Source organism: Oncorhynchus nerka, linkage group LG22, assembly GCF_034236695.1.
Source record: "Oncorhynchus nerka isolate Pitt River linkage group LG22, Oner_Uvic_2.0, whole genome shotgun sequence".
In the NCBI taxonomy this organism is placed as follows: Eukaryota; Metazoa; Chordata; class Actinopteri; order Salmoniformes; family Salmonidae; genus Oncorhynchus; species Oncorhynchus nerka.
In genome coordinates, this window is record NC_088417.1 from 47,627,050 (window position 1) to 47,652,994 (window position 25,945).

Sequence of the window (25,945 nt, forward strand, 5' to 3'; positions counted from 1 at the left end):
TGCTTCGTCATTATTGGGTATTGTGTGTAGATTGATGAGGAAAAAACCCATTTTAATACATTTTAGAATAAGGCTGTGATGTAAAAGAAGAAGAAGAAGAAGAAGAAGAAGTCAACAGGTCTGAATGCTTTCCAAATGAACTTTAGCTCTGTTTACTCAGACCTAGTCAGATCCCACGCCAGTGACCCCTCAGTTTACCGAAACTGGGACTGCCTGTGACTTAGGGAGTCAGAGACTGTACATTTTTGCATTTAACACTGAAACACATCTCAGCGATGAGGTTTTCATGGACAATGAATTGACGTGCATTTCTTCATATTAAAGCAAAGCACTGCTCAGTGTGCCAGCCTGCTCCCCTGTTGCAGAAGCACTTTTTCTCTGTAGATAATGCGAGGTGATGTCGATAATCTTCAGGTCATTCAGCAAATATAATTTGCATAATGTGAGACATTAACATTGTTTTCACAGTTCATGTACTCAAATCGTTAAACAGTTGGCTGCCATTTATTTGATTTATTTTTTTTCTTTTAACACAAAGTTGTGTTTCAACCATTGGTTCCAATGATAATACATCCTAATGTCACTTGCAGACAGCATCAGGGTAATAGGCCATATTTGTTATGAGATCGCGTTGTGATTGCTCTTCTATAAAGATGAATGGCTGTGAGACACTTGAAGACATTGATTACAGAATAGTGCGTCTGACATTTTAACAAACTCCAGCTCCATTAGTTGTATGACCGGTTATTAAACCTCTTCCTTCGGCCTGATGTATAGATTGGTTTGGGTTCGGTCCAACAGAAAGTTTACATGTTGCAGGGGAGGTAAAAGAATCCATTCATACGGGCAGGTCATAGAGTAAGACTGGCCTGGTTGTATGAGGGGACGGAACACTGTGATGCTCTTGGTGGTTTTGTTTTACTGCCAAATCCAGATGTCCGGTGATGCAGGCACAGAAAAGATGGGAGGATGGCGGGAGGGAGGGGGATCGTTATGGAAAATGGCTGTCATGTGTAAACAATTGTTTCTGTAAAAGGTAAAATGTACCCAGAGGAAGGAAGATAAATCTCTCTCTCTCTCTCGCTCTCTCTCTCTCTCTCTCTTCCCCCCGCCCTCTCTCTTTCTCCCCCACCCCTCTTATGGGGCCCAGAAAGACATCCACAGGGGCTTTGTATATATCTGGAGTGAGAGATGACGGAAAGGAACCTGCAATGTATCTCCTAGTATTAGACAGAGGCTATGTGTGTGTTCTGATGGACAGCACTCATGGGCTTAGTGCATCTCAAATGGCACCCTATTTTGTATACATTGCATTACTTTTGACCAGAGCCCTATGGGTCATAGTAGTACCCTATATTTAACTAAGCAAGTCAGTTAAAAATACATTCTTATTTACAATGACTGCCTACCGAGGAACAGTGGGCCTTCTTCAGGGGAAGAACAACAGATTATTTTTTACCTTGTCAGCTCAGGGATTCGGTCCAGCAACCTTTTGGTTACTGGCCCAACGCTCTAACCACTAAGCTACCTGCCGCCCTGCTATCACTGTATTAACACTCACTTCAATGTTGTCAAAATTCAAAGAGTTCGAACTGCCAGGCTTACCAATAACGCTTTAAGTGTCTGCTTTCTAATTTGGCTGTGTCACTCACTGCAACTGGCAATAGAAAATGTAAACCTATAGTTCTGGGGTGGGTCACATTACAGCCAGAATAGACTGGCTGTATTATTGTATTTTGGCTGGGTGTGGCACTTCCACCCTAATATTTTCTCTTTTGTTTGGTGGTAAGGTGACACCGGGCAGTAAGGCAGCACAGGGGGACCTGTGTCCTGGAGACACCATCCTGGTTATCAATGGGGACAACACAGAGACCATGACACACATGGAGGCCCAGAACAGGATCAAGGCCTGCATTGGGGAGCTCACACTGGCCATCTGCAGGTATGTCTATATGGGAGTGTGACTGTGGGCTCTATTTGAACCAACATAACGCCATGGTAAATCTATGTGTAGGTTCAGGGCAGACATATTTTTGCTATTATCACTATAATCGGTGCACTTGCTGGTGTTGGCGCAAAAGGGTTATGTTTTAATGAATAAACAAGTTGTGGGTGAATTAAGGCTTGGCCCCTCACTGGCCAATCAGAACATGCTCCATGGTGAAATATATATACTTTTTTTTAACTAGGAAAATTAGTTAAGAACCAATTCTTATTTACAATGACGGCCTACATGGCCCAAACCCGGTCGACGCTGGGCCAGTTGTGCTCCGCCCTATGGGACTCAATCACTGCCGGTTATGACAGAACCTGGATTCAAACCAGGGTGTCTGTAGTGACACCTCTAGCACTGAGATGCAGTGCCTTAGACCGCTGCACCACTCGGGAGCCCAAATATCTGGCTGCTTCAGGTTGTGTATTTATGGTCTTTTGTATGGTCTTGAAATCAACTCCATTTCCAATGTTAGTCCGTTATAGTTTGCTAAATGGCGTAAAGAAATGAAATAACAAAATCTAGACCTATCCCATTTTTGCTAAATAGGTTCATTTGAACCCATTTGCAGTCCACTTTGTTCTAAGTAATTGCATGATTTCAATAGCATTCGCACTGATATAGTGGCTATGCCTACTGTTAATTGCATTATGGCTGAGCATGGACATGCCAAACATTGTCAATAAGCAAGGTTAAATTAACTATTGATAAGGCCTAAAAAGAGAATTCTAATCTAATTCTATTCAAAACGAAATAACAACTTGTTTTAAATAGGCTATGTCACACTTATAGGCACCATCATTTCTCCCCATAGAGAAATGCATAGATAAAAAGGGAATGTCAGCTCACTGTTTTACTCCTCTCAAACTTGATATTTTAATAAAGCTTTGGTTATTAAGATTTATTTCCAAGTGATCTCAGGAGCCAAACCCTTTATCGACAGTCTTGACTACTTTGCGATGGCATTGGGCAGACAAATAAATGCCTTAATTGAGAGCCTTCATTTTAATTCTCTGTCCAGTGTCTGTGTTCTTTTGCCCATCTTAATCTTTTCTTTTTATTGGCCAGTCTGAGATATGGCTTTTTCTTTGCAACTCTGCCTAGAAGGCCAGTATCCCGGAGTCGTCTCTTCACTGTTGACGTCGAGACTGGTGTTTTGCGGGTACCATTTAATGATGCTGCCAGTTGAGTACTTGTGAGGCGTCTGTTTCTCAAACTAGACACTCTAATATACTTGTCCTCTTGCTCAGATGTGCTCCGGGGCCTCCCGCTCCTCTTTCTATTCTGGTTAGAGTCAGTTTGCACTGTTCTGTGAAGGGAGAAGTACACAGCGCTGTACGAGATCTTCAGTTTCTTGGCAATTTCTTGCATGGAATAGCCTTCATTTCTCAGAACAAGAATAGACTGATGAGTTTCAGAAGAAAGTGCTTTTGTTTCTGGCTATTTTGAGCCTGTAATCGAACCAACAAATGCTGATGCTCCAGCCACTCAACTAGTCTGAAGAAGGCCAGTTTTATTGCTTCTTTAATCAGTACGACAGTTTTCAGCTGTGTTTAGCATATTTGCAAAAGGGTTTTCTAATGATCAATTAGCCTTTTAAAATGATAAACTTGGATTAGCTAACACAACGTGCCATTGGAACACAGGAGTGATGGTTGCCGATAATGGGCCTCTGTATGCATATGTAGATATTCCATAAAAAATCTGCCATTTCCAGCTACAGTAGTCATTTACAACATTAACAATGTCTACACTGTATTTCTGATCAATTTGATGTTATTTTAATGGACAACAAAATGTGTTTTTTTCTCTCTCTCTCTATATATATAAATATATATATATATATATATATATATATATATATATATATATATATATATATATATATATATATATATATATACACTGCTCAAAAAAATAAAGGGAACACTTAAAAAACACAATGTAATTCCAAGTCAATCACACTTCTGTGAAATCAAACTGTCCACTTAGGAAGCAACACTGATTGACAATACATTTCACATGCTGTTGTGCAAATGGAATAGACAACAGGTGGAAATTATAGGCAATTAGCAAGACACCCCCAATAAAGGAGTGGTTCTGCAGGTGGTGACCACAGACCAATTCTCAGTTCCTATGCTTCCTGGCTGATGTTTTGGTCACTTTTGAATGCTGGCGGTGCTTTCACTCTAGTGGTAGCATGAGATGGACTCTACAACCCACACAAGTGGCTCAGGTAGTGCAGCTCATCCAGGATGGCACATCAATGCGAGCTGTGGCAAGAAGGTTTGCTGTGTCTGTCAGCGTAGTGTCCAGAGCATGGAGGCGCTACCAGGAGACAGGCCAGTACATCAGGAGACGTGTAAGAGGCCGTAGGAGGGCAACAACCCAGCAGCAGGACCGCTATCTCCGCTTTTGTGCAAGGAGGAGCAGGAGGAGCACTGCCAGAGCCCTGCAAAATGACCTCCAGCAGGCCACAAATGTGCATGTGTCTGCTCAAACGGTCAGAAACAGACTCCATGAGGGTGGTATGAGGGCCCGACGTCTACAGGTGGGGGTTATGCTTACAGCCCAACAACATGCAGGACGTTTTTCATTTGCCAGAGAACACCAATATTCTGTGCTCTTCACAGAGGAAAGCAGGTTCACACTGAGCACATGTGACAGACGTGACAGAGTCTGGAGACGCAGTGGAGAACGTTCTGCTGCCTGCAACATCCTCCAGCATGACCGGTTTGGCGGTGGGTCAGTCATGGTGTGGGGTGGCATTTCTTTGGGGGGCCGCACAGCCCTCCATGTGCTCGCCAGAGGTAGCCTGACTGCCATTAGGCACCGAGATGAGATCCTCAGGCCCCTTGTGAGACCATATGCTGGTGCGGTTGGCCCTGGGTTCCTCCTAATGCAAGACAATGCTAGACCTCATGTGGCTGGAGTGTGTCAGCAGTTCCTGCAAGAGGAAGGCATTGATGCTATGGACTGGCCCGCCCGTTCCCCAGACATGAATCCAATTGAGCACCTCTGGGACATCATGTCTCGCTCCATCCACCAACGCCACGTTGCACCACAGACTGTCCAGGAGTTGGCGGATGCTTTAGTCCAGGTCTGGGAGGAGATCCCTCAGGAGACCATCCGCCACCTCATCAGGAGCATGCCCAGGCGTTGTAGGGAGGTCATACAGTCACGTGGAGGCCACACACTACTGAGCCTCATTTTGACATGTTTTGGAGTTGGATCAGCCTGTAGTGTGGTTTTCCACTTTAATTTTGAGTGTGACTCCAAATCCAGACCTCCATGGGTTGATAAATTTGATTTCCATTGATAATTTTTGTGTGAGTTTGTTGTCAGCACATTCAACTATGTTGTGGCAGCGAGGCAGGTCGTTATTGCGTTGGACTAGTTAACTGTAAGGTTGCAAGATTGGATTCCCCGAGCTGACAAGGTGAAAGTCTGTCTTTCTGCCCCTGAACGTGGCAGTTAACCCACCGTTCCTAGGCCGTCAATGAAAATAAGAATGTGTTCTTAACTGACTTGCCTAGTTAAATAAAGATTAAATAAAGGTGTAAAAAAAAAAAAAAAGGCAAATCGGCGCCCAAAAATACCGATTTCCGATTGTTATGAAAACTTGAAATCGGCCCTAATTAATCGGCTATTCCGATTAATCGGTCGGCCTCTAGTTGGAACATTACTGTCGGGCTTCCATTCAGCCACAAGAGCATTAAGGTCGGGCACAGATGTTGGGCGATTAGAGGTCTAAGGCACTGCATCACAGTGCTAGAGGTGTCACTAAAGACCCTGGTTCGATTCCAGGCTGTATCACAACCGGCTGTGATTGTGAGTCCCATAGGGCAGCGCACAAATGGCCCAGCATCGTCCGGGTTAGGGTTTGGCCGGGGTAGGCCATCATTGTATTTAGGAATTTGATCTTCACTGACTAGCCTAGTTAAAAAAGGGTTAAATAGAGGTTTAAAAAATAAATAATTTGACCTGGCTCGCAGTCGGCTTTCCAATTAATCCCAAAGGTGTTCAACAGGGTTAAGGTCAGGACTCTGTGCTGGCCAGTCAAGTTTTTCCACACCGATCTCAACAAACCATTTCTGCATGGACCTTGCTTGGTGCACGTGGGCATTGTCATGCTGAAACAGGATTAGGCCTTTCCCAAACTGTTGTCACAAAGTTGGAAGCACAGAATCGTCTAGAATGTCATTGTATGCTGTAGCGTTAAGATTTCTCTTCACTGGAACAAAGGGGCCTAGCCCGAACCATGAAAAACAGACCCAGTCCATTATTCCTTCTCCACCAAACTTTACAGTTGGCCCTATGCATTCGGGCACGCAGAGTTCTTTTGGCATCTGCCAAACTCAGATTTGTCTGTCGGACTGCCGCTGAGCTCTCCAGGAAGTCCATTATACTGCCAGTGTTTGTCTATGGAGATTGCATGGCTGTGTGTTCGGTTTTATACACCTGTCAGCAATGGGTGTGGCTGAAATAGCCAAATCCACTCATTTGAAGGGCTGTCCACATAGTTTTGTAAATATTGTGTATAATGCTCTTTTCAATCACTCGTGGAAGCCAGTCAAAGTGATCAATTCTCTACCCCAACAGAGCACCCTTGCATCACATTCAGTAAGGCATACACATTGTGGCAGAGCATGGACTCCTACATGGACAGTTAGATTGATATTGTATATTCAGCAGCTTATGATGGGTGAAATGGCTTTTTCCACTGCTTACAGCAATGCATAATTCTTAGTTCAGGAACATTGGGGATGAGTCTTTGGTATTGGAGAGGACAGGAGCATTATGATGTAATGCAACACAGCAAATTCTCTATTTCAATGGAAATCGTCAGTCTAAACAGCCAGTTGCCATTTAGAAGGGAGAACTCAGAAATGGAATTGAAGCAGAGTGGAAGATTAGTATTTTTCTCAGCTTTCCAATAGACAGTTTGAAACTCCCAGATGAGAAGAGTAGCCTACTGCGGTTTGGAATAGGTTTGGGATGACAACAGATCCAGGATGAAAATGTCCTCTTTCCTTCTAGGGTAGTGAAGTGAACATTAGACCCAGAATGGTACTAATCGTCAGCCTGGAGCAGACTTTGCACATGCAGTGGAAAGGAGAATCAGCCTGATTTCCACATCCATGGGTAACCTGATCCATCAGACGAGCAGGAGACATGGAGTTGTGTTTGAGCTCAACGTTTTATCCTGTCAGAAGAAACGTTCCGTTTTTTGTGTAGAATCCAGAATGTGCTTTCCCTCTAAATGCTCCGGCCTCTCTGTGAAGCGGTCCGTAAATCAGAATGAGCGTTAAGCGGTACAGTATATCCACATAGGAATAGGACATTTATTTAAGGATACACGAGGTTGAGTTAATTGCAATCTCGAGTGGGAACCGAAAGGTCCACTGCTGTAGAGAGCCACAACACAAGGTAAGCGATGTCGAGTTTACATAAAGGTACTTTCATGCTTTTAAACGGATCTTGACTGATCTTGAATCATAACCTGCATCAATCAAAATGTATCTTTATTTTATTAGCCTCTACCTCATGAAATTCATGCACTTTTCAATCGGTCATGAGCAAATGATTAGGGAAACCATAACTGGAGATTAGAGATGGAATGCCAGCCAACCACTCCGGCAGGAGCAAAAAAGTTAATGCTTTTTCGCATTCTTTACTATTCTCCACGGCATAATGAGAACATTTGAAATTCAGGTCACATGACGGCATGGTGAACACAGCAGCAGCCCCGGTATTTACTGGTATGTGACCTTTTTCACTACACCATTGGGTAATTGATGTTGGCCTGGGCTGCTGAATACAGGGAGTGTGTGTTGCACAGATGAGTATGTACCCTTTGCTCCAACCCCAGATGCTAGCATACATGTGCAGTTAGTTTTAGTGAGAGGTATGAGGGAGTTTACAAGGGAGTGAGGGAGCGAGAGCAAGAGAATCCACTTGGGCATAAGAATGTTATTTTGCGGCCCAGATTTTTACCTGTGTGTGTAGATGGAAATTCAATTACATAGATTGCATGCATCATGTAGCTTAGCTTTGGATTTCTCTCCGAGGCCTAGAGGATATAGGGCACTTCAAGTCCTTCACTTTATGTCATGTAAAAAAAAAATATATATTTTAACTGCATGTAACCTCAGTCAGTTGGAAGACGGAAGGGAAATTCCATTCACACTTACAGTAAGCACAAGGGAGGGGAGATTTTGCGTGTCTCAATGCGAATAAAGATGACTTGATTGATTTCTTGACAACAGGAATGTTGTGCTATATGTATAATGACTGATAATGAATGATAATGTTTACTGGAGAGTATTGAACTAGTGCAACCAAAATGAAGTTCTATTTTTGTTTGGAATGTCCAGAAGAGGCAGGGGCCAAGTTGACTTACCCAGAAAATAATATTTTTGAGAACAACAGACCAAGCCTTCATTAAAAGTCTCAGCTATGAAGGACTCAAACTGTCAGGCTGCTGAGGCCTGTAATTTCCTGGTGCTGCCATTGGATAAATACTGTATATAAGCCTACAGGTCTGCTTGTGAACCCACATTACATTGGTTGCAGCGGAGCTTGAGGCACTTATGTACAAGAATGTCTTACTTACGCCACTGAATCCATTACTTTCATTACCTTATTTTTAAATACTTTTTTCATAACCCGTTTTTAAAGCAACTATGAGCCCTTGGTAGCTGACCAGAGAGCCTCATGAAAGCAAGAGTCAAATAAATAAATGTTCAAAAAACCTGGGCTTGGAAGAGCATCTGTTTTTTGAAATGACACTGCCTCTGAATCAAGAAATGGTGTTATTAATGCATTTGTCACACAGCAGTTGGAAGAAGAGAGGAGGAGGAGGAAGAGAGCAACAGGCCAGCTTTAGTAGAGCTTGACACTGAGTCACCACTTCAACCCATCCAACTTTGCTGCTCCATTTCCAGTCCCTGACAGGTTCCCTCGGGCCTGCGCTGTGAGGTCAAATGGCTCTGCTAAGTTCAGCATTTCTAGCAGCCTGATCAAAAGGTTGTTTCTAAACAGGCCCTGCTCCAAGTTCACTGTGGTGTCAGTGCCCGGCGGACAGAAACCCAGCAGGCCAGGGTCTTATTGAAACATGTCACGTTTCCCTTAGATGGCCTGTATATCTTCGGCCTATTGAGTCTCAATGAAGACATGGACCGGCTGTGGCGAATCTCACCTCCCAACCCCTGAGTCTTCCCTCCTCACGCCCACACTCCTCGCCTCCTTTTCCTGTCTGATCCCTCCTCACGCCCACACTCCTCACCTCCTTTTCCTCTCTGATCCCTCTTCACGCCCACACTCCTCACCTCCTTTTCCTCTCTGATCCCTCCTCACGCCCACACTCCTCACCTCCTTTTCCTCTCTGATCCCTCTTCACGCCCACACTCCTCGCCTCCTTTTCCTCTCTGATCCCTCTTCACGCCCACACTCCTCGCCTCCTTTTCCTCTCTGATCCCTCCTCACGCCCACACTCCTCACCTCCTTTTCCTCTCTGATCCCTCCTCACGCCCACACTCCTCACCTCCTTTTCCTCTCTGATCCCTCTTCACGCCCACACTCCTCGCCTCCTTTTCCTCTCTGATCCCTCCTCACGCCCACACTCCTCACCTCCTTTTCCTCTCTGATCCCTCCTCACGCCCACACTCCTCACCTCCTTTTCCTCTCTGATCCCTCTTCACGCCCACACTCCTCGCCTCCTTTTCCTCTCTGATCCCTCCTCACGCCCACACTCCTCACCTCCTTTTCCTCTCTGATCCCTCCTCACGCCCACACTCCTCGCCTCCTTTTCCTCTCTGATCCCTCTTCACGCCCACACTCCTCGCCTCCTTTTCCTCTCTGATCCCTCCTCACGCCCACACTCCTCGCCTCCTTTTCCTCTCTGATCCCTCCTCACGCCCACACTCCTCGCCTCCTTTTCCTCTTTCCCTTGAAGAAAGCAGTGGTGGTTGCAAAGAGCTGCGAGACAAAAACAGTTATTCGTTTCCACGAGTGGTCAGAGCCTGTGGAAAGAGCCCTGCTGGTCTGGCAGGTTCAACATAGAGAAGTAATGAGACCTGAGGAAGGAGAGAGACTGTAGGGAGATTGTTATTTAATGCTGCTCTTTAATTGTTTATTCTTATCTCTTACTTTTTTTGTGGTATTTTCTTTAAACTGCATTGTTGGTTAAGGACTTGTAAGTAAGCATTTCACTGTAAGGTTGTATTCAGTGCATGTGACAAATAAGATTTGATTTGAGAGAGAAACAAAGAGAGACAGAGAGACAGAGAGAGAGAAAGATAGCCTGGTGGAGGTGCCTCTGTTTCCCTGGTCTGACTGCCTGGACAGTGAGTCAGAACTGAGGAATTATGAATGGGACAGGGATTGTAAATATAGTACTCCTACTAGGAAAGAGAAGAAAAAAACAGCCAAAGATAGGGAAAATCCCTCCCGTCCTCCACTTCTGTTGTGGTCGTAAATGGCACATCAAGGGAGCCGGTGGAGTCGGGAGGGGAGACTACAGCTCTGCTGCAGTCATTGATCTTGTCATCTCACAGACCAACAATCTACTAAGTGACCGCCAGGTCTGGTGAGAAGACCCCATACGTGTGGTTTTAAAAACCACTTTGTCTCCGAGACCAGAGACGACATTTGATCTCGTCTCATATTACACCAATAACGAAGTAGCAGCTTGATGGTTTTGATTTATAACAGTGTATTATTAAAAAACTGGTTTCAGTTAGGGAGCAAGAGGAGTTGAGATGCATTTGATAACAACAGGGAGGCCTCAATCTGGCAAGAGGTAATGCTGTTGATCAGCATCTTGGTCTGAGGGTAGTTTCTCCCCTTTAGTCAATGCAGCATGAAATCCCTGCACAGCCAAAATAAACCATCCACATCCACCGCCTCAACCAAATCAGGAAATTAAAAACCAGCAGAGTCAGACAGCGGAAAATCTGACCGAAGGGAAGGTTTGTCGAAACTCTTAATGATACCCTGACACTGGGTCATTTCATTTGAGAGACTTCTCTCATCTTTATTCGACAGTGATATACACACACACTCTTATTTATGAGCAAGGGGAGTAGGAGAAGGATATTCAATTTGACGTAAAATAAAAGCGTGCTCATTGACCAGTTGTCTCTTGGCACTGGAGGCCAGCGAGGAGAGAGTAAAAGGCCGTTGGTCTGCACGGCTCTGATCACTCGCAGACCGTCTCCACTAATCCCTCACACACTGACTCAATATTGGAGGGACACGCTAAACTGGATCACGAAAAACAATATGCTCCATTGTGCCTGTCCTATTGGTGCGTATCACATTGTCTGCTGCCTACTCCGTCAGTCTCTCTGCCTCTCAAACGTTTCCACTCATAAATCTACACTACATGACCAAAAGTATGTGGACACCTGCTCATCATTCATCACTCCAGAGAACGTGTTTCCACTGCTCCAGAGTCCAATAGTGGTGAGCTTTACACCACTCCAGCAGACGCTTGGAATTGCGCATGGTGATCTTAGGCTTGTGTGCGGCTACTCATCCATGGAAACCCACTTCATGAATCTCCCGACGAACAGGTATTGTGTTGACCTTGCATCCAGAGGCAGTTTGGAACTCGGTAGTGAGTGTTGCAAATGAGGACAGATGACTTTTACACGCTTCAGCACTCGGTGGTCCTGTTCTGTGAGCATGTGTTACTTACCACTTCGTAGCTGAGCCGTTGTTTCTCCTAGATGTTTCCACTTCACAATAACAGCACTTGTCTATGGAGATTGCATGGCTGTGTGCTCAATTATATACACCTGTCAGCAACGGGTGTGGCTGAAATAGCCGGGTCCCCTTATTTGAAGGGGTGTCCACATACTTTTGTATATATAGTGTGTGTCCTCCTTGACATGTTCTATGGTTCCTTGTATTAAAGCAAATGTAATGTGCCACCAATTGACTTGCTCAATAGAGCATTCATAATATGAATTCATATTATGTATCCAAGGAAACAAACATCCTGGATTATAAAGTGTTGTATCCTTGGAAAAGAGGGAGGGTTGGATGGATGTCCTAGGCATAGATCGTCCCACTCTGTCTGCAGCTCATCCATCAAACACTTACCCATAAAGCAGCCTTGATACGAACACCTCTGTGATCATTTCTGAGGCATTGCCTCACCCGCCACAGCCATGCCAGCTGAATCCGGAGTGACCTCATCCTTCAGTTGGGAAATTTCCACTAGTGGAGAACTCAGAGGCCTCATTGTTGCCTCCTGCTCCAGAGGCCTGCCTGCGTTCACGTACGTAGGTGAGACTACTGACCGACTGACCAGGTGAAGGAGTGGAGGGAAACACGTCTTTGTTCCTCTACACACGCACATTGCACTCTGCTGCCTCGCTGGGGCCATTGTGATGTCATGGCATTGCCCTTTTGAAAGCTGAGCGGTTGGCCCATATACTGTAACAGCAAATGGTCTAGCAACGAGACCCCCCCGACATGATTCAGGAATTCCAAAAAAGCATTACAAACTCCCTCAGAAGTCTGTTTTTCTATGTGGAGGCGAGAGTCATTTACTTCCCCCTTCCCAACGGTGTGCCATTAAGCAAGCTATATAATGCCATTTCATTTGTATTGCATGTTTCATAGGAAGTTCTAAATCTTGCTAAAGCAATTTTCTCTCCATGTCTGGGGTGTGGAGCACAGGCCATAAATTAAGACTAGATTTGCCCAGCCATGATAGGCAAAATACTTTGATAAATGAAAGACAATGGGGTTTATTGTACAAAGTCACCTGACACAGAGCACACAATCATTTTTGACCCCTTTACCATCCTGTTGTTCACTCGGATGGCTGTCTCAGCATGGTGAACTAAACTAATAACAAGGAATACTGTGGGATTACGCTACAAATATCTGTGCCTGTATTCGTGTTAGACACAGTACAGGAGATTGGGACTAAGATTCTCTCTGCATTTTTGTCAAAATGGAGTTATTGTCATAGTCTTGTTCTGTTCAATGTTATCTACCTTCAGTGCCTTCAGAAAGTATTCACACCCCTTGCCTTATTCCAGATTTTGTCACTGGCCTACACACAATACTCCATAAAGTGAAAGTGGAATTATGTTTTTAGAAATGTTCAAAAATTATTTTAAAATGAAAATTGAAATGTCTTGAGTCAATAAGTATTCAACCCCTTTGTTATTGCAAGCCTAAATAAGTTCACTAGTAAAAATGTGCTTAACAAGTCACATTATTGTAAGGTTCTGTATTTATTTTCTTAGTCAACCTTGTGTTCTGTTTCTTTGTGTTCTTGAACGTAGCCTGTTACTTTGTGTTCTTGAACGTAGCCTGTTACTTTGTGTTCTTGAACGTAGCCTGTTACTTTGTGTTCTTGAACGTAGCCCTGTCTTTCATTTTTGTTAATTGATTTCACCTGTGTTAGTTACTCACCTGGTCTCATCAGCTGCTATTTAGTTCAATTCATTCTGTTTGTGCCTTTGAGGTATTGTTCGTTTTGACTCTACTAAGGATTTTCGTAGCTTGTTTGTGAGAACCAGTTATCGCCTTCAGTCCTAGTTTTGATTCCCTGCCTGTTTGCCTACCTGTGTATGACCATTGCCTGCCTGTGACCATGATTCCTGCCTCCTGCGAAGGCAAAATCAACACCTGCGTGAATCTACAAATTTTTCTCCCTGAGTATTCATTACAGAATACCTCACCTAAAAATGGAATGCATTCAGCGGAGCTACAGTGGCGCCTTACCCAGCAAGAGGAGCGTATGGTGGAAATCTACCTTCTTCTCTGCCAGCCTATCCCTACTCCTCCGATGCCAGTTATCGTAACCCTCCTCCATTCATATCCATGCCTGGAAAATATGACGGTTCACCTGGGAAATGTCAGTGATTTCTGATACAATGCAGCAAATATATTGAGCACAACCCCACTAACTTTGCCACTGACAAGAGCAGGTTGGATTTTGTTGTCTCTAATCACAGGCAAAGCCCTGGATTGGGCCACCACCATATGGACTGCCAACAGCACAGAACTCGGATCCGAGACCCATTTCTACACTCTCGTCAAAGAGGTATTCGCTCACTCTCCCTCAGGTCGTCCTATAGGAGACCTCCTCATAGAACTTCAACAAGGATGCAATTCAGCTGCCGAGTATGCCCTCGTTCCGCACCATGGCTGCAGGGAGTAGATGGAGTGAGGCTGCTTTACCTACTGTCTACTGACTAGAGCTCAACAGGGAACTTCAGGCGGAGCTGGCCTGTGGAGTCGTTCTTCAGGATTTAAATCAATACATTCCTATGTCCATCTCCATCGACCACTTCATCGCCAACGAACTCTGCCACCCAGGAACCCGAAACCTTCTCTTTCCATGATTTGTCCTGTCCGAGTCTTCCAGAGCCCATGCAGTTGAGCCATGCTCCTCTCCCGTGTATCAAACATCAAAGGCGGATCCAAGAAGGGCTCTGCCTATACTGTGGAGGGAAAGATCATCTACTCAGCCGTTGCTCTGTTCCCCCCCCCCCCCCCCCACCCCACAAAGAGATGAGAAGGGTCCCTCTGCTGCCATGCGGGTAGGCGTGTCCTTACTTCCAAATATCTCCCAGAAGCAATTCTCCACCCCAGTATTGATAACCATGAAGGGGGTTACTAACTACATAGATGGCTTGATAGATTTGGGAGCAGCAGGTCATTTTATCGATTACCAGCTAGTACAAGAGCTTGACATTGATCTAACACTGTCACCCCTCCTTTAAGGATTAACACCCTGGACAGGCAGCCATTGGGCACGGGCGTCATTATACACCTGACAGTGTGTCACCCTCCATACCATCTGAATCCACCCAGTACAGCAAAATGAAGGCCTCCACTCTGCCACCACATCACCCAGGGGGACTGGGCTATTGACTTACTTCCTGGAGTGTCCCCACCGAAGGGCTGTGTTTACCCCCTATCCTGGAAAAGGAGGCAAAGGAGAACTACATTGACACACACAAACGGTTTCGTTTGTCCTCCTTCCCCGGCTGCGTCCAGCTTATTCTTCGTTGAAAAAAGGTCAGTGGTCTCCGTCCATGTATTGATTACCTTTCCCTGAATGACTTCATGATCAAGAACCGATTCCCTCTTCCTCTGATCCCAGCGACCCTTGAACAAGTGGGCCGCGCCAACATCTATACACAACTCAACCTGCGACGGGCATATAACCTTGTCCGTATACGTGAAGGCGACAAATGGAAGACTACCTTTATCACCGCACAAGGGCATTACGAATACCTGGTCATGCCCTACGGCCTTACTAATGCCCCCGCTGTCTTCCAATCCTTTATGAACAAGGTTTTCCAGGATATGATCAACCACTCCTTGAAGGAACACTTGCGGCATGTGCAAAAGGTTCTTCAACGGCTCCTTGACCATAACCTTTGAATACTGAAAGAGCACCTTCCATGTAACCTCGGTAAACTTCCTCGGTTTCGTACTGACACCTGGAGAGGTCAGCATGGATGAGCACAAAGTCACCGCCATCAGTAACTGGCCGACACCCTCCACCGTTAACCTCTCTAGGGTATGTGGGACGCTAGCGTCCCATCTGGCCAGCATCCAGTGAGGTTGCAGAGCGCCAAATTCAATTACCGAAATGCTCATTATAAAAATTCAGAAAACAAAACATATTTTACATAGGTTTAAAGATTAAGTTCTTGTTAAACCAACCACAGTGGCATATTCTAAAATGCTTTTCGGCGAAGCATACCTAGCCCAATTGACAAATTATTACAAACCGTAACCGGCCAAACAGAAGCGTTACAAAACTCAGAAATGGAGATAAAATGAATTCCTTACCTTTGATGATCTTCATATGGTGGCAATCAAAAGACATTCATTTACTCAATAAATATTCATTTTGTTCGATGAAGTCTCTGTATATCCAAAAACCTCAGTTTTGTTAGCGTGTTTTCTTCAGTAATCCACAGGCTCAAACTCAGTCAAAACAGACAACAAATCCAAATTGTATCCGTAAAGTTCATAGAAACATGTCAAGCGATGTTTATATTCAATACTCAGGGTGTTTTTAGCCTAGTAATATTTCAACCGGACAATAACGTCGTCAATATAAAAGGTAAACAAGAAATGCACATGCGCCTGAAAAAAACTCTGCGTCACGTTAGGGTCCACTCGTTCAGACTGGTCTTACTCCCTCATTTATAAGAATACAAGCCTGAAACGATTTATAAAGACTGTTGACATCTAGGGGAAGGCATAGGAACTGCAAATGGAGTCCTAAGTCAATGGATACTGTAATGGCATTGAATAGAAAACTACAACCTGAATGGATTTTTCTCAGGTTTTCGCCTACCCTAGAGAGGTTAAGGAACTCCAACGTTTCATTGGGTTATCCAACTACTATCGCCGGTTCATTCGGAACTTCAGTTCTACTGCCACTCCCCTCACTGACCTTAGCAGACCCCGGACCCTTCAATGGACTGATACCACCCTGACTGCTTTCAACAACTTGAAACACAGCTTCACCTCAGCTCCTGTCCTTCGCCAACCTGGTCCAACCCTTCCTTTCACACTGAAGGTGGATGCCTCTGGAGTAGGAGCCATAATCTCTCAGCGGGTGGGAACACCTCAAATCACATCCCTGTGCCTTCTTCTCCAGGAAGTTATCCTCCGCTGAGAGGAATTACGATGTGGGGAACAGAACTCCTCGCCATCAAGCTGTTCCTCGTGGAGTGGCATCACTGGAGGGCACACAACATCCCTTCCTCATCCTAACATGTTGTACTCTATAATATATCAGAGGGGCCAAGGGTTTCAACTCCAGACAAGCTCGCTGGGCTCTTCACACGCTTCCATTTTCATGTTACTTACATCCCTGGAAAGAGAAACGTAAAAGCTGATGCGCTCTCCCGCAGTTTGACCTTCCGACCAGTAACTCAGACCCTACATCCATTCTTCCTTCCTCTTGCATTATGGGACCGGGACAGTGGGATATTCACTCTGCCATACAAGAAGCCCTAACCTCAGACCTGGCTTCTCCTGAGACACCAGCTAGGAAGAGCTACGTACCAGCAGCTGTTAGACCCCCAACTGATGCAATGGTGGCACACGTCCTTGGGGTCAGGACTTCCAGGCATTACACGAACCACCGAACTTCTAGCTAGTAACTTCTGGTGGTCCTCACTGGCATTTTGAAGTAAGGGATTACGTACTCCTGTCCAGTCTGCTCCCAAACCAAATCCCTCGTCATCTCCCTTCCGGTAAGCTTCAACCTTTGCCAATCCCTCACAGACCCTGGTCCCACATAGCTGTTGACTTCATCACAGACCTTCTGAATCCTCTGGTAACAGCACCATCCTTGTCATAGTAGACAGTTTTTCAAAAATGTGTTTGGTTCCTCCGATGCACTGAGGTAAAACTACAAAAAATTTAGCAAATTGACTGTCCTGAATACAAAGCGTTATATTTGGGGCCAGCAAATCACGGAGTACCACTCTTCACATGTTCATGTTATGGGTATGCTTGTCATCAGCAAGGACTATGGAGATTTTTAGGATAAATGTAATAGAGCTAAGCACAGGCAAAATCATAGAGGAAAACCTGGTTGTCTGCTTTCATAGCTGACACCATTCAAACCAATGAGGGTTTTGGAACTTTAAAGACAATTATCTCAAGATAGAACCTTATAGTCCCAAGCTCTCGCAAGTTTCATGCTTGACGAAAGACCGGCATACAGCCATCACTGTCTATGAATTTTAATTTATTTCACGTTTATTTAACCAGGTAGGCTAGTTGAGAACAAGTTCTCATTTACAACTGCGACCTGGCCAAGATAAAGCAAAGCAGTGTGACACAAACAACACAGTTACACGTTGAATAAATAAACATACAGTCAATAATACAATAGAGAAAGTCTTTATACAGTGTGTGAAATGAGGAAGGATGAAGGGGGTGAGGCTATAAATAGGCCATAGTGGTGAAATTATTACAGTATGGCAAATTAAACACTGGGGTGATAGATGTGCAAAGATGAGTGTGCAAGGAGCTAAATAAATAATATATGGTGATGAGGTAGTTGGATGGACTATTTACAGATTGGCTATGTTCAGTGATCTGTGAGCTGCTCTGACAGCTGGTGCTTAAAGCTAGTGAGGGAGATACAGTGGAGCAAAAAAGTATTTAGTCAGTCACCAATTGTGCAAGTTCTCCCACTTAAAAAGATGAGAGGCCTGTAATTTTCATCATCGGTACACTTCAACTATGACAGACAAAATGAGGAAAAGAAATCCAGAAAATCACATTGTAGGATTTTTAATGAATTTATTTGCAAATTATGCTGGAAAATAAGTATTTGGTCAATAACAAAAGTTTATTTCAATACTTTGTTAAATACCCTTTGTTGGCAATGACTGAGGTCAAATGTTTTCTGTAAGTCTTCACACGGTTTTCACACACTGTTGTGTGAAGGAACATTTATTGTGTAACTGGGAGTCTCGTGAGTGCAAACATCTGAAGATCATCAAAGGGAAGCGATTAATTTGATTGCTTTTCTGACTTTCGTGACCAATCTACTTGGCTGCTAGCTGTTTGTATTGTTTTGTCTACTGAGAGAGATGTCCTTACATAAATGCTTGGTATGCTTTCGCCAAAAAGCTTTTTTGAAATCTGACACTACAGGTGGATTAAAAACAAGCTAAGCTGTGTTTTGCTATATTGCACTTGTGATTTCATGAAAATTAAATATTTTTAGTAATTTAATTTGAATTTGGCGCTCTCCAATTCAGCGGATGTTGACGATAATGATCCCGCTAACGGGATGGGTGCATCAAGAAGTTAATGTGAGTCTAGTCTAACCAGACGCCTAGATATTTGTAGTTGTCGACATATTCTAAGTCAGAACCGTCCAGAGGAGTGATGCTGGGCGGGTGGGTAGGTGTGGGTAGCGATCGGTTGAGGAGCATGCATTTAGTTTTGCTTGCATTTAAGAGCAGTTGGAGGCCATTGAAGGAGAGTTGTATGGCATTGAAGCTCATCTGGAGGTTAGTTTAACATTGTCCAAAGAAGGGCCAGAAGTATACAGAATGGTGTCGTCTGCGTAGAGGTGGATCAGAGATTCACCAGCAGCAAGAGCGACATCATTGATGTATACAGAGAAAAGAGTCGGCCCGAGGATTTAACCCTGTGGCACCCCTATAGACTGCCAGAGGTCTGGACAACAGGCCCTCTGATTTGACACACTGAACTCTGTCAGAGAAGTAGTTGGTGAACCAGGCGAGGCAGTCATTTGAGGAACCAAGGCTTTTGAGTCTGCCAATGAGAATGTGATGATTGACAGAGTCGAAAGCCTTGGCCAGGTCGACGAATACAGCGGCACAGTATTGTCTCTTATCGATGGCGGTTATCATATCGTTTAGGACCTTGAGCGTGGCTGAGGTGCACCCATCATCAGCTCGGAAGCCAGATTGAATAGCAGAGAAGGTACGGTGGGATTCGAAATGGTCGGTGATCTGTTTGTTAACTTGGCATTCGAAGACCTTAGAATGGCAGGGTAGGATAGATATAGGTCTAGCAGTTTGGGTCTAGAGTGTCTCCCCCTTTGAAGAGGGGGATGACCGCGGCAGCTTTCCAATCTTTGGGGATCTCAGACGATACTAAAGAGGTTTAGCATGCTAGTAATAGGGGTTGCAACCATTTCTGCGGTTAATTTTAGAAAGAGAGGGTCCAGATTGTGGCCTGGCTGATTTGTAGGGGTCCAGATTTTTCAGCACTTTCTGCTATCTGGATTTGGGTGAAGGAGCAATGGGGAGGCTTGGGCAAGTTGCAGTGAGGGGTGCAGGGCGGTGGCCCGGGGTAGCCAGGTGGAAAGCATGGCCAGCCGTAGAAAAATTATTATCAAAATTCTCAATTATCGCAGATTTATCGGTGGTGACAGTGTTTCCTATCTTCAGTGCAGTGAGCAGCTGGGAGGAGGTGTTCTTATTCTCCATGGACTTTAGTGTCCCAGAACTTTTTGGAGTTAGTGCTACAGGATGCACATTTCCGTTTGAAAAGGGTAGCCTTTGCTTTCCTAACTGCCTGTGTATATTGGTTCCTATCTTCCCTGAAAAGATGCATATCGCGGGGGCCATTCGATGCTAATTCAGTACGCCACAGGATATTTTGCAAGGCAAAGATTGGTGTGCACAGATAATATTTTAGACTGCCTAGGCTTGGTTCAGTCATAAAGTATGTAATCACAGACTGTTATATTGAGTGGTACTGAAGTGAATAAAAAAGGAATCATGAGAAATTTTTGCCAAGGGTCGTGAGTTCATGCCATAGTTTTCCTGTTGATGTGCAGTAGAGATGACTTTATCACTAAAGTGTATTGGAATGTGGTCACACTCAGCTGCCAGTGTTACGCCTGCTAAACACAAACACATGCTGAGAAGAAACCTGACCCTTGATACTGTGTAAAATGAAGAAGTGAAGCTTATTTTGGAGCACAGTCAAATATTTCATCCCCGGATCATATCCCGGTAATATTTAGCAGTGGTTAGTGATATTTAATACGAAAGTTCAAGTCATCATCTTTTTTCGCTTACTTAACTGTATTATGGTGTATGTGTCATGAGTTTAGTCCATTTTCATTCCACTCTAGCATAATCATATCCAGTAATAACATAATTTAATAGCATCTTCTTAGTGACTGCTGTGAGCAAATAACCTGTGAACACAAGTTGATACGAGCAGATATGACGGCTTTAAAAGCCCCTTAGTATTTTATAGATACAAAGTCCTTGTTTATCTAACCCTAGCCTCTCTTTCCTGGGTATTGTCTTTCAGGTCAGGAGACAAAGTCTGGTCTCCAAATGTTATTGAAGATGGCAAGACAAGTCCATACATGGCCACATTGGAGTCTGAGTCACCACAGGTATGAGCTGCACTTGTTTACATGCAAATAAGAGCCATAGATACGATTTATATACACTGAACCAAAATATAAATGTAACAATTTCAAAGATTTTACTGAGTACAGTTCACATAGGGAATTCATTAGGCCCTAATCTATGGATTTCACATGACTGGGAATACAGATATTGATCTGTTGGTCATAGATACCTTAAAAAAAGGTAGATGGATGGATCACAAGTCAGTATCTGGTGTGACCACTATTTGCCTCATGTAGCGTGACACATCTCCTTCGCATAGAGTTGATTGTGGAATGTTGTCCCACTCCTCTTCAATGGCTGTGCAAAGTTGCTGGATATTGGCGGAAACTGGAACACGCTGTCGTACACGTCGATCCAGAGCATCCCAAACATGCTCAATGGGTGACATGTCTGGTGAGTGTGGAATTATGTACAGATCCTGGCAACATGGGGTTAAAACATTAGGGTATGGCACGGATGAATGGCACGACAATGAGCCTCAGGATCTCATCACAGTATCTTTGCATTCAAATTGTGATCGACAAAATGCAATTGTGTTCGTTGTCTGTAATTTATGCCTGTCCATACCATAACCCCACCGCCACCATGGGGTACTCTGTTCACAACGTTAACATCAGCGAACCGCTTGCCCACAGAACGCCTGTTTAGTTGTTTACGACACCGTACTGCAGTCAGGTCAAGACCCCAATGAGCACGCAGATGAGCTTCCCTGAGACGGTTTCTGACAGTTTGTGCAGAAATGATTTGGTTGTGCGAACCCATAGTTTTATCATCTGTCTGGGAGGCTGATCTCAGACAACGCAGGTGAAGAAGCCAGATGTGGAGTTCCTGGGCTAGCGTGGTTACACGTGGTCTGCGGTGTGAGGCCGGTTGGAACTGCTGCTAAATTCTTCCTAGCACAAGGTGCACCTGTGCAATGATGCTGTTTAATCAGCTTCTTGATATGCCACACCTCCAAGGTGGATGGATTATCTTGGGAAAGGACAAATGCTCATTAACATGTATGTAAACACATTTTTGCATGAAACTTGTTTGTTTTGCGCATGCAACATTTCTGCAACTTATATTTCAGCTCATAAAACATGTGACCAACATTTTACATGTTGTTTATATTTTTGTTCAGTGTAGATTATCTTCTGATATACTGCTGCCTCGATGGTTCCCAAAATAAATGATCCAGAAGCCGAGGCGTGCCCGGTGAACTTTGCAGCGTTTTCTGATACTGAATAGAGGGTGAAGCAAAGTGTAACCAAAACAAGCAGACAATGAGCGTATTGTGGCTGGGACTTCTGAGAAGTGACCATTCATCTCTTACTGTTGCCATTGGTTGTCATGTTGGGGCGCTTTCCCATGTCCCAGTCTTTTCAGTGTAGCGATCCCTGTAAACTGGGCTGACTGGTCACACAGAGGCCTGAAATGATTCCATCACTTCATCAATTGAATGTTGACGCGATACACAGCAGACAGATTTATTGAGTTCCGCTTCAGTAGGCAGGCTGGTGGACATGTTGAATGAACGAGCTATACGAATGGTGGAAGGTTCAATACAGAACACCGTATCCCTGATGTGCATACGGTGAATGTTTTTTTCCATGTAGCTGCGCCTAAGTTTACATCGTCTTTTTTTGTCTTCAGAAAACCTGCATAGACATTTTATTGCTTTAACACGCGTGACATCTAAGTCAAAGCCACTGATCCTTATCCTAAATATTCCTAATGTTCTTGGGTTACATGGTTGATCTACTGCTCTTGTAAGCGTGGTAGTCATAACATATACATCTTCCTAGTGATAAAGGAGGTGAAAGACCAACCCATTACAGCCTTCAGGCAATCCAGTGAGCCAGACAGATTCCCTGAGAGGGGTCCTGGGGATTGGGAATGTTGTATTTCACCGTCTCGACACAAGCTGAAGTCTGAGCGAAGGGGGAACTATCAACTCAAACTCTGTATATAAACGGAGACAGGCATGGTAGCAGTGCCTCCTGTGTGCGTATAATCGGAGAATGCTGCACTACCTCCTGGATAAGTTACAGAGGGAGGTTTGGAAACCTTGTATCCACTCTCTGCTCTCTACTGAAAGACTGGCTACTTTTTAATAGACTTAAAGTTGAGAGCTAGAAACGGCAGAGTGAGTAAGTATCATTCGCTGCATTTGCTTAATTTGCTTTTGGTGGAGGCGTGTTAACATGAAAGGGAAACAGTTGGTTGGTCGGTCCCTTGAGCTAGGCTAAATGAGGACCTGAAATGGTCTCGCCACACCAAGACCGTGGTGACGAAGGCGCAACAGCGCCTATACAACCTCAGGCGGCGGAAGAAATTCGTCATTGGCCCTAAAGAGCCTCGCAAATTTCTACAGATGCACAATTGAGAGCATACGGTTGGGCTGCATCACCACCTGGTACAGCAACTGCACCAACCTCAACTGCATGGCTATCCAGAGAATGGTGCGGCCAACGCAGCTCCGGGGGCCCGTTGCCTGCCCTCCAGCACTCGTGTCAAAGGAAGGGCAAGAAGATCATTAAGGACCTCAGCCACGAACTGTTCACTCAGCTACCGTCTGGCAGACGGAGACAATACAGGTGCATCAGAGCTAAGACGGAGAGACTAAGAAACAGCTTCTATCTCCAGGCCATCAAACTGTTGAACAGCCATCACTTGGTGATGCACACTCATTCACACAACACACACACACACACAAACTAGCACACACACACCTCGTACTCACAAACACATGCACATACACTCACACACATCACTCGCACAGTCACACACAGTCAACGCTGCTGTCCCGTATTGTAGAGACATTAAACCACTGGACACTTCCCGTTTCACACTCTGTGTTTATATACTGTATTCTCTAAATGGCTCTAATATATCTACTTCTGTACTTCATCATTCTTGTGTAAATTAATCTGGTGTATATACGTAGATTACATGTGGATTACTGTTACAGTGCTATTTGGGGTTTTAATTGGGGTCGTTACGACACTATTTATTTATTTATTTGGATTATTTGCGTACTTGTTTTACATTTTACCGCATTTAGGAGCTAGTAACATAAGCATTTCACTGCACCTGCTATAACATTTGCTAAACTGTGTACGCAACCAATAAACATTGATTTGATTTTGATTAGATTTTGATATAAATGACCATGGTTGTTTCCTCCTCCAGGCTTGTTTACTGTAATTGACCTTGAAAGAGATTACCGGCATCTAACAATGCTGATGGTGCTCCAGACACATTAGACACAACATGTGAACTCCCTACCAGCATATGGGAGTTCTAGCTAGCAGAAAGTGACACAAGGAAGTGGTGAGCTGTTTCCTTGAACAAGGGGAACGTGGGAGATTCTCATACAGTTCTCTAAACCTGAACAGTTACGAAACTAAAGCTATTTGTGGCGTCCTCGTACTGGAAAGAGGTGAAAAACAGGAGGAAGATATTGATTGTTTCCATGTACTTATCTTATTCATCAACAGACCAGAATATTGTAAGATTACCAGAGAGGATAATGACTAATTTTGAAATTATTATTTGAATAAATAAGGGAAAATAGGCCTGTGGTCTATAGTATGTTAAAGTAGGTCTACAGATGGCTACAGCTAGCCCACTGTATGCTATTCTGCATGTTTCCTCAGGCTAAATAAAATCACCATTGTGTCTTTAGCAGGGGCCTTGGAAAGTATGGCGCTTTAGAATGCCGGAAACACTGGAACTCACGTCACTAAGGTTCCATTCTCAAGCCGCACTGCCAAGCTGGCAAGAGGGAGAGGATTATCCTTCCTGGAATTTATGAGAGCTGACAGCGAGGGTCCACACATGGCTTAAGACTGTCATTTTTTTCTTGGAATTAGTTTCACTTCATAGAATCCGTTTGATACAGAATCTGTTTTATGAATGGAACAAGTCCACTGGTTTTCCAGTATACCTGTCAGATTAAGATCGTCTGCCTAAAAAATAACATTACAGAACCCTGACAATAGAGTCTAATTGTGACGTGCTTATAGGTTATTTTTCTATAGTGATTGTGTGCTCCGTTCCATAGAGGTCATACTCTACCCTCTGTCAAATATGTTTAGCGGTTCAATTAAAACATTGTTCTCTGTAAACACATATATATATATATTATATATATATATATATATAACACAGTGCCATTGAGAGTTCACATTCACTGCACCACATTCATCCAGGACTTCGGATCATAAGCTTGTGACCCAACTTATTTTGTTGTTTGTTTCCAGTCCTGGGTGAAGTAGTACCAATCAGACGGTAATCCCCAGAAATGTCCATCTATATTTGGGTTGGCCCAGAGAGGTCTCTCTCTCCCTCTGTCAGCACGCTGTGGAGCGGATGGGGCCATGGAGAGCAGCCCCTTGGCTGTCTGCTTGCTTCCAGCCAGCCCTGGACCCACCATCCCCGGGCTTCTCTTAGCCCTGCACTCCGGGATAGGAACAGGGACAATAACGAGCTGGTTTGTTTGGTTAGCGGTGCAGAGCGCCATGTGAAAAGTTTAATTGCCCAGGTCTGGGGATTACTGTGAGAGGGGGAGGGGAAGTTGAATCGGAGAGAGAGAGGAGAGCTTTAGGGCCCAGTCAGAAGCAAGCATATGGTTTCAATTAGGCTCCTCTTCCTCCTCCTCCTCCTGCTTTTCCTGCTCCTGCTCTCCTCCACCTCTCCCCCTCCTTCTTCTCCTTCTCCTCCTCCTGCTCTCCTCTACCTCTCCCTGACCAAATTCTGCAGTCTGTCGACTGAGGTAGCAGCAGTAAATCTCCTTCCCCCTCCCCCTCCTTTCTCGGCGCTTATTATTACGAGTAGCTTTAAGTCAGGCTGATTTCCCCAGGAGTCCTGTGGTTCTGTCTAAACGGGCCCCAGTCTAAAGGCATAACTCCAACACAGCTCCTCCCCCCTGGCTAGGCACACAGGCTCAGCATCCAGTCACCCAGAACCAAGGGCCATGCTTGGCCACCATTGTAAAACAGGTCAGTGAAATCTAATGACGGTCTAAATTTACGAGCAG

At 44.5% G+C, this 25,945-nt stretch overlaps 1 protein-coding gene across 1 annotated transcript in view; it reads left to right on the top strand.

Moving 5' to 3' along the window:
- Window positions 1-25,945, top strand: part of LOC115105274 (PDZ and LIM domain protein 4-like) — a 66,356-nt gene that overhangs the window by 19,399 nt on the left and 21,012 nt on the right. Inside the window, exons 2-3 of the mRNA XM_029627091.2 lie at window positions 1,791-1,942; window positions 20,816-20,903. Coding sequence (XP_029482951.1) covers window positions 1,791-1,942; window positions 20,816-20,903 — 240 coding nt within the window. The remainder of the gene's footprint in view (window positions 1-1,790; window positions 1,943-20,815; window positions 20,904-25,945) is intronic.